Source organism: Sapajus apella, unplaced genomic scaffold (genome assembly GCF_009761245.1).
Source record: "Sapajus apella isolate SASKATOON/1434 unplaced genomic scaffold, GSC_monkey_1.0 scaffold36, whole genome shotgun sequence".
Taxonomy (NCBI): Eukaryota; Metazoa; Chordata; class Mammalia; order Primates; family Cebidae; genus Sapajus; species Sapajus apella.
The window spans coordinates 129,839-147,905 of record NW_022436976.1 but is presented as its reverse complement, the minus strand read 5'-3'; the positions used below and the strand labels follow the sequence as shown (position 1 = coordinate 147,905).

At 37.5% G+C, this 18,067-nt stretch overlaps 2 protein-coding genes across 3 annotated transcripts in view; both read left to right on the top strand.

Moving 5' to 3' along the window:
• LOC116564135 (calcium-activated chloride channel regulator 4-like) overlaps positions 1–10,634 on the top strand; it is an 85,836-nt gene extending 75,202 nt beyond the window's left edge. Inside the window, exon 6 of the mRNA XM_032297143.1 lies at positions 10,605–10,634. Within this exon, the coding sequence (XP_032153034.1) occupies positions 10,605–10,634 (30 nt within the window). The remainder of the gene's footprint in view (positions 1–10,604) is intronic.
• The window catches only part of LOC116563728 (calcium-activated chloride channel regulator 1-like), a 28,367-nt gene continuing 19,463 nt past the window's right edge, over positions 9,164–18,067 (top strand). For both annotated transcript variants that reach the window (XM_032296363.1, XM_032296362.1), the window contains exons 1-4: positions 9,164–11,163; positions 12,346–12,486; positions 13,004–13,151; positions 13,851–13,959. In XM_032296363.1, the coding sequence (XP_032152254.1) occupies positions 11,005–11,163; positions 12,346–12,486; positions 13,004–13,151; positions 13,851–13,959 (557 nt within the window). In that variant the 5' untranslated portion in view covers positions 9,164–11,004. The remainder of the gene's footprint in view (positions 11,164–12,345; positions 12,487–13,003; positions 13,152–13,850; positions 13,960–18,067) is intronic.

The window sequence follows — 18,067 nt, the reverse complement described above, 5'->3', positions numbered from 1 at the left end:
ATGCCACTTTTAAAACCATCAGATCTTATGAGAACTCACTCACTATCACTAGCACAGCATAGGGAAACCTGCCCCCACGATACAGTCACCTCATACTAGGTCCTTCTTTCAACACATGGGAATTACAATTAGGATTACAATTCAAGATGAGATTTGGGTGGGGACACAGAGCCAAATCATATCATGAAACTTATGATAAAACTTACACAAATCTTGCCAGATAATAATAATTAACAGTCAACTTCTGGGTTCTAGGACCAGTTTTTTTTTTTTTTTATGATTCCAGTAAATACTGCATATCTGATATGAATAATTAGATATGAACATAAGACTATATAAGACTGGAAAGTTTTCAGACTCTTTATTAAATATGTGAGCAATGGAAAACTGTCATTGAGTGAGGTTAGCTCCACTGGAATCTTACAGGGACTTACACTGGTATCTAAACAAATTTTTTACTATGCAAATTCATTTATTTATTGTTTCTACTCCCTTCTCATGCTGTTTTCCATAGCACAAAATTAGGTGTCTAACTTTTAGGCCTTTTTGATTCTTTTAGAATGTTTTTGAATTTTTATTGATATATCATAAATGTATATTTTTTGACGTACATGTGATATTTTGATACATGTATACAATGCGTAATGATCAGATCAGAGTAATAGGGATATCCATTACTTCAAACATTTTATCTTTTATTTGTGTTAAGAACACCACAGTTCTTTTCTTCTAGCTTTCTAAATTACACAATAAATTAATGTTAACTATAATTTCTCTATAGTGCTATTAAATAAAGTAATTCATTCCTTCTATCTAAACAGCATTTTTGTACTCACTAACCAATTTTGGCTTAATTCCAGTCACATCTATTTAACCCTTCCCTGAATCCAGGTTCATTTCTCTCCCTTCTCTGAACACCAACTCACTTATTTTAACATTTAAATTAACTATTTATATATATATAGTTTATATGTAAACTGTTGATATTTGCTCTGGATGACTGGTAAAATATTAGGAAAGGTTAGAAGATTATAGTGTCAAACCTTTTGGAAGGCCAAAAGGTTTTGATGGAACAGGCTGAAGACAGCCATTTGATTACATTAGAATTTTAAGTCATAGGGTAAAAGATACAGCAATAAAGTTTCCCCAGCTAAGTCTGTTTAGCCCACATTCCTTTGTCTCTACTCCAATTTGTTTGGTTATGTAAACTTTGTTGATGGTCCTCTCAGGGGAAGGTCAAAGGGGAATTACCTGTCAATGGTGTTTACTCTGGGCCCTGGAAACAAATGCTTTTATCATTCATAAAACCACTCTTTTGTGGATAATGACCATGTCAATTATCCACAAGCATGTAGACTTAGAACTCCTGTTATGAAATTTATACTGAATAAATGTGAGGAGGGAGAGGGAGTCATGGTCAGTTGGCTGCAATCACCCTCTGAAATCAGCCTGACAACCATCCCTAGCCCACTTGAATCACTGTAATGAATGTGAGAGTGCATTTATTCATCCATCATTGAGTGAGAGTCTGCAGGTGGTGATCTCTGCAGGTGTTGATCTCTGCAGGTGGTGATCGACATCTCACTGTATATAAATGGTTATGTAGGGTTATAAATAGTTTACATATAAACTATATATAGTTTATTTAAATGTCAAAATGAATGAGTTGGTGTTCAGAAAAGGGACAGAATAAGCTACATATATATAGGGACAAACTCTCCCTAGAGGAAGAATGGGCACAAAAAGATAGGGTGTGTTTTAAGAAGAGGAACTCTGCTGAAGTAAGGCAAAGCCAGCAGAACTTTTAACAACCATGCATACTGGTGTAACAGATTGGAATCTATAGATCAAGTGTAGAGGTAATTCTGCCTACCTACCAATTCTCTCCATGAGACTTTTGTTGAGTAAGCAGCAGCACAACAGGCTGGTGGCTGGGCTGGAAAGCAAAAAGTCTTAAAGTACTTAGGTCTCAAAATTCCTTTAAAGGGAGAGGCCAGTAACACACACAGAACAGGTAATACTCTCTAGATATTTGAAACTAGAGGTGAACTGAAACTACCTAAAGCTGCAGCTCAGCACTGACTCAGCTTAACTCCTCACAAAGAAAGGGCACACTTTTTCTGGGAGGAAATAATACTTATTTAAATCTCTATAATTATTTTAAAAACAATTAGATTTAAGCATATAAATTTTAAAATGTCAATATCAGTGCATATAATTTTTTAAATGGGAGATGTGAAGAACTGGGAAAATATGAACCATAATTAAGAAAAAATTATAAATACATTAAAGAAACTGATGAAAAATGAAAAATTTCAACACAGAAATTGAATCTCTAAAAAAAAAAAAATCTGCAAAGGCACTTTTTATTAATAGGGTGAGGGAATAGGAGAGTTCATATTTAGGCTATAGCCACTCCCGATACCTGAAGAGTTGACAACTTCTGTAGACAACCCCTTGGCAAGGACATCAGCATGCGAAGTGGATGACAGTCACAGTGGTTATTATGATAACACTCACCTCCGGTGACTCTAAGGACAAAGTAAATCAAGGAGAGGAAGGATTTAGCTTATATCATCTCAGGTATGCTCCTGCAAGAAATATATAGAATCTTTCTGGGAAAACTACTTGAGACATGAAGAACGACTAGAGGTCAAGTTTGGAAAAATTGCAATTTATATTTGAGTCATTATTATTAGTGTAATCACATTTATATATATATATGGTATCCAGCTCTTTTTGTATTTAGAATTAATAGGCTTATGATTGGGAAACATCATTTTAAACATACTACACATAAAGCTCAATGAAGAAATCAACGTTGGGAATCTTTTGAACTTACATTCTGGCATACATCAGACAGAAGATTGGAAAACCAGATAACAAGGGAAACAGATGGAAAAACAGGCAGAATAAGGTATCACCTGACAGTAGGAAACTTCCCTATATCTGCCTCCTGATAACAAAATAAGCACATTTCCCATCATGAATTTCTCAATCTTCTCCATATGTACTGACATCTTCTCACCTATTTCAAATATTACAAATTTTTTCCCGTAATGTCCCCTCTTTAGCCCTACGTCATCAAATGTTGTTTCTCCAGTGGATCATTCCCATCATTATAGTTGCTATAATAGTTCCATCTTAAACACCTCTCTCAGCCAGTGACCATTTCTGTTTCTCTTCATAGCAAAATCCCTTGAAAAGATTTATCTGTAGTCACCATCCTGCTTCATCACTGTCCATTCTCTTCTAGACCTGTTCCTATAAGGTTTCTTCTTGTTAAGTTTGCTAATGATCTTTATCTTGGCAATGCCAATAATAAGCTTTTATTTTAATTTTCAACAAAGTCGACTACTCCACAGTCCTCCTAGCCTCTCATCTCAGTGAATGATGGTATCATACATTCAAGACTAAAATAAAAAATCTGAGAGTTATCCTTGAGTCATCGCTTTTCCTCACACATCACACCAAATCAAGTCCTATTAGCACTACCTGCAAATAAATTCAAAATCAGTTCCTCACCTTTTCCATTGTATAACTGGAGCCCAAGTCACCATGACTTCTCCTATGAACTATTAAAATAGTTTTCTAACTGATTTTCCTGACTCAGCTCTTGGCCCTCTACCACTTTTTCTTCACAAGGTTATTACCCTGAACCACAAATCAAGGTATATCATTCTCCTTCTTAAGACCCCTTTAATGTCTTCCCATTTTGCTTAAAGTAAAATTCAGCTCCTTTCCATGACTTTCAAAGCTCTGTATGATCTAGCCTCTGCTTATCTTTCTGTCTTCACCTACCTCCTGCATTGTATTTCAGCCACACTAGCCATCACTATTGCCCTCAAATATGAAAGCTCCTTTTTCTCTCAGAGACATTATACTTGCTGTTTTTCTGCCTATTACATCCTTTCCCTAGATATTCGCACTGGTAACTCCTCATCATTCAAGCCTCAAATTAAATGTCACCTCTTGATTCAGGCTTTCTATGTTTATTATTCCCACTAGAATATAAGCATCTTGAGGGCAAGAAACTCTATCTAACTTGAAAATTACTCTATTTTCAATGACTAGAATAGTGAGTGACTCATACAGGCACTAGTTAAATACTTGTTCATTAACCTAACTCCTTTAGAATATTTTGAGCATTCATTAAGTTACTTATAATTATAAAGGCCATTAAGATATGTATATTAAATGTTTATGTACCAAATTTCCTGTACTTTGTGCTAAGAGTAAAAAGATAAACAAAATTCTATCTAGAGAGTGATATCAGCAAGATAATGGGATAGGAGGCTCCAACCCTCAATTCCCCAGAGAAACACCAATTTTAGAATCCATGGACAATAATACCTTTTGGGAGCTTAGGAGTCTAGCTAAGATGTTCTAGAATCACGGTGGAGCAAAAAAATTAAATAATTTATGCATTAAAGTAGGTAAGAACTGTTTCATTTTATGCACATCACTCCCTACACAAGATGGCACAGCTCAGTGCCGAGGAAGAGACCCTTGGTTGATGATTTCTTCCACAGGTGGAAGTGAGGGCAAAGTGAGCACCCAGCTCTCCCAGCATTGAAGGTTGATGCCAAGAAACCCAGTTCTATCCTGCCCCATCCAGAACACTGAGGGGATTAGCACAACTGAACTGTCTGACAGCAAGAAGCACTAAAAAGGAGAAGAAGCTCAAAGCAGTGGGCACACAGATCTCAATAACTGGCCACAGATGCTACTGGCTGGCCTGCAGATACCACCCATGAATCCTGTCAGGGTGTATCACATGTGAAACCCCCAATTAACTGACATGTCACAGCACTCCATGCATACACTCCCACCATCATCATCACTGCCAGCACCTTGCATTCCTTCACAGATGGCTTCCCAGGTTCCCCTGCAGACAGTGCATGTGCTCCCCTGAAGATGGCAGACATAAGCCTGCAAAGACAGTGCACAGATATCAACAGATGGCTCAACTCCACTAAACTGGGAGAAGGTACAAAACTTTGATCACTTTGATCATTCCAGGTCACTCAGACCAGCCCTAGGAGAAGAAAATGGAAAGTTCTCACTACCTGACCTGGTTTTATGACATCAAGGGAAGGCATACAATCCTGACACTATCCCCCAAGAGGGAATAAGAACAGTAGGAGGATACATCAGTTGAAATGGTCTGAGATACCTCCAGATCTCTAGCCAGAAGACTGCTCTCTCCCAATGCCAGTAATAAAAGACTTGAGAAGTTTATTCCTTCTTCAATGAGAAGGCAACAAGGCAAAGCTTCAAAGAACGTAAACAGTCAAGGAACTATAATGCCACCAAAATAAAAAGCTCTAGTAACTGACCCCCAAAAAATAGAGATACATGAATTGCCTAACAAAGAATTCAAAATAATTATCTTTAAAAAGCTTAGCTACAAGAGGAAAAACTAAGGGATCATGGTGGACAGAAGACATGACTGGATTGCAGCTCCCACACAGACAGACAGAGCAATGTGTGGAGACTTGCATCATGAACTTTTGCTCCAAAACTACTGTAGGAATAAACCAGGAAAGTTGAGAGAACCCACAGACCCTCTGAAGGAAGCAAATTGATCCTACAAGACCCAGAAGACACCAAAAATACTATGAGTGCCCAAGGTGTGGAAATGGGAAAGGGGGATTGTCTATCTGTGAACACACACCTTCGCTGGGGAACCTGAAGGTCTACATTATGGGAGAACATTCTGACCTTACCTGGAGCTGAGTTAATTTAGAGAGTCAAGCTAAATACAGGGGTGGATGAAGCAGCAGGAAAAGCCCTTTAGGCTCTCTAGGTCCTCTGGAGAGTCATTTCTGCCTTGTCCAAACGGTCCTTGGAGAGGGCTGCCAGAGATACTGGGAAAAGACCACAAGGAGAAGGAAACCTCCCACTGAACTTTGTAACAATTCCAACCAAACACAAAGTCTCCTGGCCAGAAATCTGGGGAGGGTGTGAACGCAGTGTGCAGACTCCACAGGTAGGAAGGCACAAAAGCCCTGCTTGCTTTCACACATGGGAGGCTAGTAACCTGGGGTAAGTTCTCAACCCTGCTCTCCCACTGCCTGAAAACAGACTTGGTACTGTTTGTAGGGGTGGGGGTCATGATGGGAATGAGATCAGCCTTCTGGGATGCTTGGGAGCTGGGTGAACCCTGTGACTGCTGGCTTTTCCCCACTTCTCTGACAACCTGCGTGACACAGAAGAGGTAGCCATAATCCTCCTGGAAACATCATTGTATTGACCTGAGAACCACAAACCCATTCCCCACAGCATCCACAGCAAGAGCTGCTCAAGGAGAGTCTGAGCTCAGACACACCTAGCCCTGCACCCACCCGATGGTCCTTCCCTACTCACCCTATGGCTGAAGACATCAGCATTCTAAGAAGCCAGTATCTTCCTAATACCAAAATCAGAAAAGAACATAACCAAAAATGGAAACTACAGATCAATATCCCTGATGAACATAGATGCAAAAATCCTTAACAAAATACTAGCTAACTGAATCCAACAACATATCAAAAAGATAATCCACCGTGATCAAGTGAGTTTCATACCAGGGATGAAGAAATGGTTTAACATAGGCAAGTCAATAAATGTGATACACCACATAAATAAGATTAAAAACAAAAATCACACGATCATCTCAATAGACACAAAAAAAGCATTTGACAAAATCCAGCATCTCTTTATGATTAAAACTCTCAGCAAAATCAGCATACAAGGGACATATCTCAATGTAATAAAAACCATCTATGACAAACCCACGGCCAGTATATAGCTGAATGGGGAAAAGTTGAAATCATTCACTCTGAAAACTGGAACAAGATAAGGATGTCCACTCTCACCACTTCTATTCAACATGGAGGTATTAGCCAGAGCAATCAGACAAGAGAAATAAATAAAAGACATCCGAATCAGTAAAGAGGAAGTCAAACAGTTGCTGTTTGCTGATGATATGATTGTAAACCTAGAAAACCCTAAAGACTCCTCCAAAATGCTCTTAGAACTGATATAAGAATTCAGCAAACTTTCAGGATACAAAGTTAATCTATACAAATCAGTAGCTCTCCTATACATCAACAGTGACCAAGCTGAGAATCAAATCACAAACTCAACTCCTTTTACAATAGCTTCAATAAAATAAAATAAAATAAAATACTTAGGAATATACCTAACCAAGGAAGTGAAAGACCTCTACCAGTAAAAATACAAAAACACTGCTGAAAGAAATTATAAATGATGCAAACAAATGGAAACACATGCCCTGCTCATGGATGGGTAGAATGAATACTGTGAAGATAACCATACTGCCAAAATCAATCTACAAATTTAATGCAATTCCCAGCAAAAGATCACCATCATTTTTCACAGAACTGGAAAATGCAATCCTGAAATTCACATGGAACAAAAAAGAGCTCACATAGCCAAAGCGAAACTAAATAAAAAGAACAAATCTGAAGCATCACATTATCTGATTTCAAACTATACTGTAAGACCATAGTCACCAAAACAGCACGGTACTCTTATAAAAATAGGCACATAGACCAATGGAACAGAATAAAGAACCCAGAAATAAACCCAAATACCTACAGTCAACTAATCTTCAACAAAGCAAACAAAAAGATAATGTAGGGATAGGACACCCTATTCAGCAAATGGTGCTGGGATAACTGGCAAGCCAAATGTAGGAGAATGAAACTGGATCCTCTTCTCTCACCTTATACAAAAATCAACTCAAGATGAATCAAGGACTTAAATCTAAGACCTGAAACTATAAAAATTCTAGAAGGTTACATCAGAAAACCCCTCTAGACATTGGCTTAGGCAAGGATTTCATGACAAAGAACCCGAAAGCAAATACAATGAAAACAAATATAAATAGCAGGGACTTAATTAAACTAAAGAGCTTTTTCAACACAAAAGGAACAGTCAGCAGAGTAAACAGACAACCCACAGAGTGAGAGAAAAATTCACCATCTATACATCTGACAAAGGACTAATATCTAGAACCTACAATGAACTCAAACAAACTAGCAAGAAAAAAACAATCCCATCAAATAGTGTGCTAAGGAGCATGAATAGACAATTCTCAAAAGAAGATATACAAATGACCAACAAACATATGCAAAACTGCTCAACATCACTAACGATCAGGGAGATGCAAGTCAAAACCAAAATATGATACCACCTTACTCCTGCAAGAATAGCTATAATCAAAAATCAAAAAATAATAGATGTGGGCATGGATACGATGAAAAGGGAACAGTTCTACGCTGCTGGTGGAATGTAAACTAGTACAACCATTAGTACTAGTTTTGTAAACTAGTACAAAGAAATGTGAAGATTCCTTTGAAAACTAACAGTAGAAGTATCATTGGCCAGGCATGGTGGCTTATGCCTATAATCCCAGCACTTTGGGAAGCCGAGGCAGGCGGATCATCTGAAGTCAGGAGTTCAAGACCAACCTGGCCAACATGGTAAACCCCCATCTCTACTAAAAATACAAAAGTTAGCTGGGCATGGCGGCAGACACTTGTAATCCCAGCTACTCAGGAGGCTGAGGCAGGAGAATCACTTAAAATTGGGAGGCAGAGGTTGCAGTGAGCTGATATCATGCCATTTCACTCCAGTTTGGGTAACAGAGCAAAACTCCATCTTAAAAAAAAAAAAGAACTACCATTTTATCCAGTGATCCCAATACTGAGTACCCAGAGGAAAAGAAGTCATTATATGAAAAAGATACTTGCACACGTTTACAGCAGCACAATTCACAATTGCAAAAATGTGGAACCAACCAAAATGCCCATCAATCAATGAGTGGGTAAAGGAAATATGGTATAGATGTATGATGTAACACAACTCAGCCATAGGAAGGAAGGAATTAATGGCATTTGCAGCCACCTAGATGGGATTGAAGACTATTATTCAAAGTGAAGTAACTCAGGAATAGAAAACCAAACAAGGTATGTTCCCACTCGTAAGTGGGAGCTAAGCTATGAGGATGCAAAGGCATAAGAATGACACAGTGAACTTTGGGGACTCAGGGGAAAGGGTGGGAAGAGGGTGAGGGATAAAAGACTACAAGTTGGGCTCAGCGTATACTGTTCAAGTAATGGGTACACCTAAATCTCACAAATCACCACTAAATAACTTACTCATGTAACCAAATACCACCTACTCCACAAAAACCCATGGAAATAAAAATTTAAAAAAAGAAAAATTATTTCCCAACTTTTGGCTTCCTAGCACTGTGTTTGTAACTCTCTTCTAGAATTTTCTCTTACTTTATCTTCTGTTTTAATCTTTTGTATTCTAATCTAATCTATGCAACAAATCCTCAAGTTCTTTGGAGGCAGTGACTGTGTTTTACTCATTTCAGTACTCTCTAAAGAGCAGACCACTGGGTCTGGAACCTAGAAGCACTCACATATTTTTTCATATGAATTATAAAGAATAAGAAAAAGCAAAGAATAAACTTGTTGAGGGTTATGTACCGGCACTTATAATGGGTGCTTTCCCACATGTTATTTCATTTAACCTTCACAACATTTCTTCTAGATAGCTATTACTGTCCTCATATAACAGTTAATGAAATTGAGATTGATAGGTTACACTCAAAAAAAAATCTCTTCCTTCCAAAGAAGAGTTTACAATCTAATAGGAGGTATACTATGTATATTAATAATAACAAATGCAATACAGGTAGTACATAAATATACTGGTTCAAACAAGTTCAAAGGAAGTAAGATTACGTGTAGTGCGAATGATTTGGGAAGATTTTACAGAAAGGCCACACCTAAACTGAATCAATATGGATAGGATACTGTCAAGATAGATGGAGATAATCAAGAGCATTTTTAAAAGGCTATAGTTTCATTCTGACAGTTTTTCCTCTAATCTCAGGCAAGCTCAGGCAAGTTCATTCCCCAATTAAACACTGGAAGACTATATTGAAAAGTTTTATTTAAAAAAAGCAATGAAAACATAGAATTTAATTGGCAAAAATTTATAGCAAGTTTTTTATTCATAATATAATATATAAGGCTTAATATTAATAGATAATATGTCTTGAGTACTTAATAGGTGTCAGAAATCTTTTATGGAGTATTTTCCATGTATTATCTCATTTAATTCTTCCAACATCCCATAATTAGTCTGATATCACAGAAAAGAAATTAGGCCTAAAAAAGAGCCACACAACTCTTACAAAGAATAACTTGATTGTTGAGTGACCAAGGCAAGAATCAGGTTTACATGTATCTGACTGCAGAGCCAGCTCACAATGCTATGAGTAGAACTTTCCCAAGCTAAGGAAGATTTGTGTTCAATCCAAAAAAGAAAGCTTAACTGGAGCATATTAAGTATCAGTTATCCACATATGAAGAACATTCAGTGCTATTTCAAGTCTGAAATAAATATACAAGTAGTTATTGCAAAAGATAAAAATAAAATTCCCCTTAGCTGTTCTCAACCACTGTGCTTTTATTACTCCCAGGAAGAATAAATATAAACCCTTAATATGCTGTCACTCCTACTCAATTCCCTTTATCCTTTTTTAATCTACTGTTTCCTGGTTCCTTTAATTTCAGTTCCTCATCCCTCCAGATTATGCTTCTTAATAAACAAATCCCAGGATTTACATCTCTAATACTATTTGATGGTAACGATAAAAGCTTCAATTAAGCTTTCAATGATGATCTCCCACTGCTATGATGGCAGCTACACAATCCAAAAGAATTATTCAATTCATTGAATACTTACTGACTCAGCTGTCTTGGAAAGTATGATAAATGTGTTCAGCATAATCCCCTTTGATACTTAACAACTAAATCTTTAGAGTGAGTAAGATAAGGAAGTTCGCTAAGATATTTCAGTAATTTACTATGCTATCTTTATGCAAATATTTTGGTCTTAATGCAAATCCTGAGTTAAGAGATATATAAATACCATTTGTACATTTCCAAAAGGTTTATTATACCATGTGCAAAAATGGTGTTCAGTCTGAAGGTGATTCTCTTCCTATCTTTGCTTCTCTTGCCTGTTTTGAAAAGCTCACGGGTAACTTTAAATAACAACGGATATGATGGCATTGTCATTGCAATTAATCCCAGTGTACCAGAAGATGAAAAACTCATTCAAAACATAAAGGTAAGAGAAATATTTATTATCCACATATTTTTATTTCAATAAGTATTTTCAACTCATGGTGCCTTGTTAAATACATTCATAGAGTGATAGCTTTCCAAAATTGCTTCAACAGTAGTTATCATTTATATAGCATTTATCTAAACTGTAAGATTAATACCTGATTAGTTTAAATATGTTTTTATTACATGTTAATACTATTGGTCATTTCCCAATGAATCATTAAAAGGCTGACCTAATATTTTTTTCAACTAGTTAAGCTAACAGAAAGACATTACAGCAAATAGAAAATTATTGTCAAATTTTATTTTTATAAAGTTGCTTTTATAACGTTCAGCTAAATAGTCTACACTTAAGCCCTAGAGTTTTATCCTACACATTTTTTTCAGTTTTTCATACTTGTTCAAACTCTGGAAAAGTAAAAAATAATATCTATCTTATTTTAAATCAGATATGATACATTTTAAATTAATACACCTTCATTATTTGCATTATTCAGTATAATAAAAAACACTTTGTACATATCACTCTAATATATACTATCTTCTTTGGTCCTCCCAATATCTCTACGGGAATTCAAAAACAAGAATTATTACCCTTGTATAAATGAAGTGATTTGTACAATCTCACAATAAGTGGCAAAACTGGGACCTGAAGCCAATGAGACCTATGTATTTCTATTTTCATTTCTACTTGGTAAAACTTCGCCTTTTATGAACACACTCCATCAGAGAAGATAACTCAAAATAAATCTAGCAAAATTTTTTTTCAGTTAACATCAATTATAATAATCTACCAAACTTTAAACTCTCAATTTATTTAAACAATCAGAAACACCTCTGTTTGATTAAATAAACAACTTTACCATCTTTGTTACTAATATTAACAGGCTCCCAGTCTTAATCACTTTGACATCTCACCCAGCACCCTCATTTCCATCTCCAACCCATCAAGCTTAATGCAGGCTTGGATAGGTAAAACACTTTAAAAGATGGTTTTTGAGCATATGAAAATAAGGAGTTTAGAGACTGCAGAGATGTAGAAAAAATTCAATCTATTTTTCAGTTAGTTTTCCCAAAATGTTTGAGGAAAGGAGGCTTAGATTTGCTTCATCTAGTTATATATGTACTTTTATGTTCATTTCACTGTGAAATTATTACCACAAGGTATTTTAAATTTTGTCAGGCAATGGTAACTGAAGCTTCTGCTTATCTGTTTTATGCCACCAAACGAAGAGTTTTTTTCAGGAATGTAAGCATTTTAATTCCAATGACCTGGAAATCAAAGCCTGAGTACTTAATGCCAAAACAAGAATCATATGACCAGGTAGGCTATTTCATCTAACTCCTGCTTCTTTCCCCCGTGCTTTTAAAAACTCAGTATTTGTAATTCTTTATTAATTGGTAATCACTAATTTAGTAATTAAATTAGTAATAAAATTTTTTTTTTTTTTTTTTTTTGAGACAGAGTTTCGCTCTTGTTACCCAGGCTGGAGTGCAATGGCGCGATCTCGGCTCACTGCAACCTCCGTCTCCTGGGTTCAGGCAATTCTCCTGCCTCAGCCTCCTGAGTAGCTGGGATTACAGGCACGTGCCACCATGCCCAGCTAATTTTTTGTATTTTTAGTAGAGACGGGGTTTCACCATGTTGACCAGGATGGTCTCGATCTCTTGACCTCGTGATCCACCCGCCTCGGCCTCCCAAAGTGCTGGGATTACAGGCTTGAGCCACCGCGCCTGGCCTAAAACTTTTCTTAATATATATGAATAGAAGTCCTTGTTTCTAAAATCTCTTGCTTCTGTTCCTCTTGAAATTTGTTTTTGTTTGTTCTTTTGCTATCTAGGCAGATGTCATAGTTGCTGAGCCTTCCCTGAAATATGGAGATGATCCCTATACACTTCAATATGGACAATGTGGAGAAAAAGGAAAATATATACATTTTACTCCAAACTTCTTGTTGACTAATAATTTGCCTATCTATGGGACTCGAGGTAGAGATATCTATTATGTACTTCTGTTCTTATTTCCACTGGTGAAATAAAGAACACTATGTTTAGTGGTATTTTAAACAATTTTTAAAGAAGCCAGGCACAGTGGCTGACACTTATCCCAGCAACTCAGGAGACTGAGATAGGAGGATCCCTTGAGCTCAGGAGTTAGAGACCAGCCTGGACAAGAGTAGAGTCCCCAGTCTCTAAAAAGCTAAAAGTAAATTTTAAAAACTAGCCAGGCATTGTAGCACATACCTGTAGTCCCAGCTACTTAAGAGGTGGATGCAGGAAGATTGCTTGAGGCTAGGATCTTGAGGCTGCAGTGAGCTGTGATCAAGCCGCTGTACTCCAGCCTGGGCAACAGAGCAAAAACAAGATCCCATCATTTAAGAAAACAAAATTAAGAAGAGAAAAATAGGTATTAAATAATACCTTTACTTGAAAATATGCTAGTTATGTTCTTAATTATATCTCTGTGTGTGTAGGGTGTGTGGGTGTGTGTGTGTGTGTGTGTGTGTGTGTGTAATAACAAAATGAGTCATTTATTGGCACTAATTTCAACTTTTTTGACCTAATAAAAGGCATCAATGTCTGGAGTACCTTGACTCAATTAGGTTGGGGAGAGGTTAAAGAGAAATATAAGAAAATTGTCTTAAAATATTGTAACTATGAATTTACAAATGGCAGTATTTCTCACAGGCAAAGTATTTGTCCATGAGTGGTCCCATCTCCGGTGGGGAATATTTGATGAGTATAATGAGGACCAGCCATTCTATATTTCCAGAAGAAACACTATTGAAGCAACAAGGTATCATTATATTGAACAAATCAGTTTTCAAAATTTTTTACTTATGACTCATTAATTTTCTATGCTAGGCAAACAAAAGCTATCTCAGGTAACTACCTGAGAATGTTTATGCAGTTCATAGCAATATCCAACCTGCCCCATCATGTATGTCTCCAATTAATTCTAGAGGTTCCACCTTGGCATCAAGATCAATCAGAAACAGAAAACAATTTCAGTATTCACAGGGACCGTGCTAAAACATGTTACGGGCAGAGGAGAAAGGAAAAAGCTGTAGGCTAAACCCTAAGATATCTGAGAATAGGTGTTCAACCCTATCCACTCTTGTTTCACTTGATTCATCACTTTTTTAAGATAAATCTGTTTCATTGAAATCAGTTAAGCTGCTAGAGCTACTTGGTAAATACAATATTATACTTTTGATTTAATCCTGATCTTAAAAAAAGAGAAAGTACTTTTCATAAGGATAAGGTAGCAAATTGATTTTTAAAAAATATAATTCTAGGTGCTACAGGCACTATTATGAATAGATAAGATGTTTAAAGTTAGTTAAAAATATCAAGCACATGGAGTATTTAAAGAATATTGAAGAACAATGGAAATTAATGTAACAGGAAATAAGTCTTTGAGCTAAAAAATGTATTCAAGGAAAGAGGAGTAATGGAAAAAATGCCCCTCCTTGTCTCCACTGTGTTGTTCGTTTGATCTCTGCGGAGCTGCCTGGAGTTTTTCACACAGACTGGGCTTCTCTCAGTGTAGGGCACTCATTTCTCTCAACCTCATCCCACACAACTCCTCCCTTACTCAAATAATGCCTGTTCATCCTTTAAGACTCAGTTTAAATATTTCTTAATTGTTTTTCATCTCCCTCCATTTGGGTTTAAATTCCCTTAAGAGTGCTCTCACAGCATGTGTGGGCTTCTCTTACACTTCTGTCCCTGGGCAGTAATTGTCTATACAATTTTATTTTCCCCATTAGACTTTAAAATTCTTAAGAACTGCACATTTTTTTAATCCTCTGGTCTTTGACCTGGCATAAAGTAAAAGCTAAACCAAGAATGTATAGAATAAATTTTTTATAAATTCATGAAAAATAAATGAATTTCCTTATAATCAGTCATAAAAATAGATATATTAGTAGAAACAAGTATCTAGGGGGGCGCCAAGATGGCTGAGAGAAGTCAGCACCAGAACGCAGCTCCCAGCGAATGAGACACAGAGGGCTAGAGGACTTCATGATTCCAAACCAGGTGCTGGGTTCGTTTCTGTGGGACTGAGGGCACTGAAAAAGGCCCAGGGAAGGAGCTGCAAGGCAGAGCAGCCCAGTGGGGCAAATCAAGACAGGGTGGGACACATTCCCACCTGAAAACCTGTGCTTACCGTATCCCTCCTGCAACCCATAGTCCAAGAGAGCCCTGCCACACTGTGGGGTGCTGTGGGTAGTTGATGCAAATCTGAGGGGCATAACCTCCAGTGTGGCAAGCTGTCACAGGGACCTGGATGAGAGTTTGGACTAACGCCAGCAGGACGACCGTCCCACAGAGGGAGGCAGAGTTGAAAACAGGGAAACAGACCATAAGGCCTGGCAGGCCCCACCTCCACAGTATTCAAACTGAAGCCCTAGCTAGAGAGCTAGGCAGCAAATACACCAGCTTGACCCCAACCAGGAAGACCCAGCTGGGGAAGGAGAGACACCATTGGGAAGGCGGGGCCAATCTCACCTGCAAACAAACTCCAGGGAAGGACCACCCACCCAACAACCTGACTGAACCCAAGAGAGCCCAGCAACGCCCTCTACAGGCCAAAAAAGATACCGCTCCAACCTCAACAGAAAAAAAGTCACTCGGAGACTCCTCCTGAAATCACCAACTCCAAAGATTAAAGGGAGATAAATCCACGAAGATGGGGAAAAAAAAGCAGCGCAAAAAGGATGAAACCATCAAAGAACAGAACACTTCCTCCTCCCAGGGATCACAACTCCTCACCATCAAGGGAACAAAAAAAGACAGAGAATGAATCTGACAAATTGACAGAAGCAGGCTTCAGAAGGTGGGTAATAACAAACGTCTCTGAGTTAAAAGACCATGTTCTAACCCAATGCAAAGAAACTAAGAACCTTGAAAAAAGGTTAGACGAAATGCTAACTAGAATAACCAGCTTAGAGAAGAACATACACGACTTGATGGAGCTGAAAAACAGCATGAGAACTTCGTGAGGCATACACAAGCTTCAACAGCCAAATTAATCAAGCAGAAGAAAGGATATCAGAGATAGAAGATCAAATCAATGAAATGAAACGAGAAAGCAAGATTAGAGAAGAAAGAGTGAAAAAAATGAACAAAGCCTCCAAGAACTATGGGATTATGTGAAAAAACCTTATCTACATTTGATAGGCGTGCCTGAATGTGACGGAAAGAATGAATCCAAGTTGGAAAACACTCTTCAAGATATTATCCAAGAGAACTTTCCCAATCTAACAACACAGGCCAACATTCAAATCCAGGAAATACAGAGAACACCACAATGATATTCCTCAAGAAGAGCAACAGGTAGGCACATAGTTGTCAGATTCACCAGGGTTGAAATGAAGGAAAAAAATCCTAAGCAGCCGGAGAGAAAGGTCGAGTAACCCACAAAAGAAAGACCATCAGACTCACAGTGGATCTCTTGGCAGAAACCCTGCAAGCTAGAGGGGAGTGTTGGCCAATATTCAACATCCTTAAAGAAAAGAACTTTCAAGCCAGAATTTCATATCCAGCCAAACTAAGCTTCATAAGTAAAGGAGAAATAAAATCCTTTATCGACAAGCAATTGCTGAGAAATTTCATCGCTACAAGACCTGCCTTACAGGAGCTACTGAAGGAAGCACTAAACAGGGAAAGGAACAACCAGTACCAGCCACTGCAAAAACATACCAAATGGTAAAAAATAATGACACGATGAAGGAGCCATGTCAATTAACAGGCAAAAAAACCAGCCAGTAACAAAATGGCAGGATCAAATTCAAACATAACAATATTAATGTTGAATGTAAACGGCTTAAATGCCCCAATCAAAAGACACAGACTGGCAAACTGGATAAAAAGTCAAGACCCATCAGTGTGCTGTATTCAGGAGACACATCTCACATGCAAAGTCTCACATAGACTCAAAATAAAGGGATGGAAGAAGATTTACCAAGTAAATGGAGAGCAAAAAAAAGCAGGGGTAGCAATCCTAGTCTCTGATAAAACAAAACAGACTTTAAACCAACAAAGATCAAAAGAGACAAGGGCATTATATAATGGTAAAGGGATCAATGCAACAAGATGAGCTTACTCTCCTAAATATTTATGCACCCAATGCAGGAGCACCCAGATACATAAAGCAAGTTCTTAAAGACACAAAGAGACTTAGACTCCCACACAATAATAGTGGGAGACTTTAACACTCCACTGACAATATTGGACAGAACAACGAGACAGAAAGTCAACAAGGATATACAGGACTTGAATGCAGATTTGGACCAAGTGGACCTAATAGACATTTACAGGACACTCCACCCCAAATCCACAGAATACACATTCTTCTCAGCACCACATTGCACTTTCTCCAAAAACTGACCACATAATTGGAAGTAAATCACTCCTCAGCAAATGCAAAAGAATGGAAATCATAACAGTCTCTCAGACCACAGTGCAATCAAATTAGAACTCAGGATTAAGAAAAGCACTCAAAACCACGCAATCACGTGGAAACTGAACAACTTGCTCCTGAATGATGAATGGATAAACAATGAAATAAAAACAGAAATAAAAGTGTTCTTTGAAACCAACGAGAATGAAGATACAACATACCAGATCCTATGGGACATATTTAAAGCAGTGTCTAGAGGGAAATTTACAGCAATAAATGCCCACATGAGAAACAAAGAAATATCTAAAATTGATACTCTATCATGAAAATTGAAAGAGCTAGAGGAGCAAAATCAAAAAACCCAAAAGCAAGCAGAAGACAAGAAGTAACTAAGATGAGAGCAGAACTGAAGGAGACAGAGACACAAAAATCCTTTCAAGAAAATCAATAAATCCAGGAACCGGTTTTTTGAGAAGAACAACACAATAAACAGACC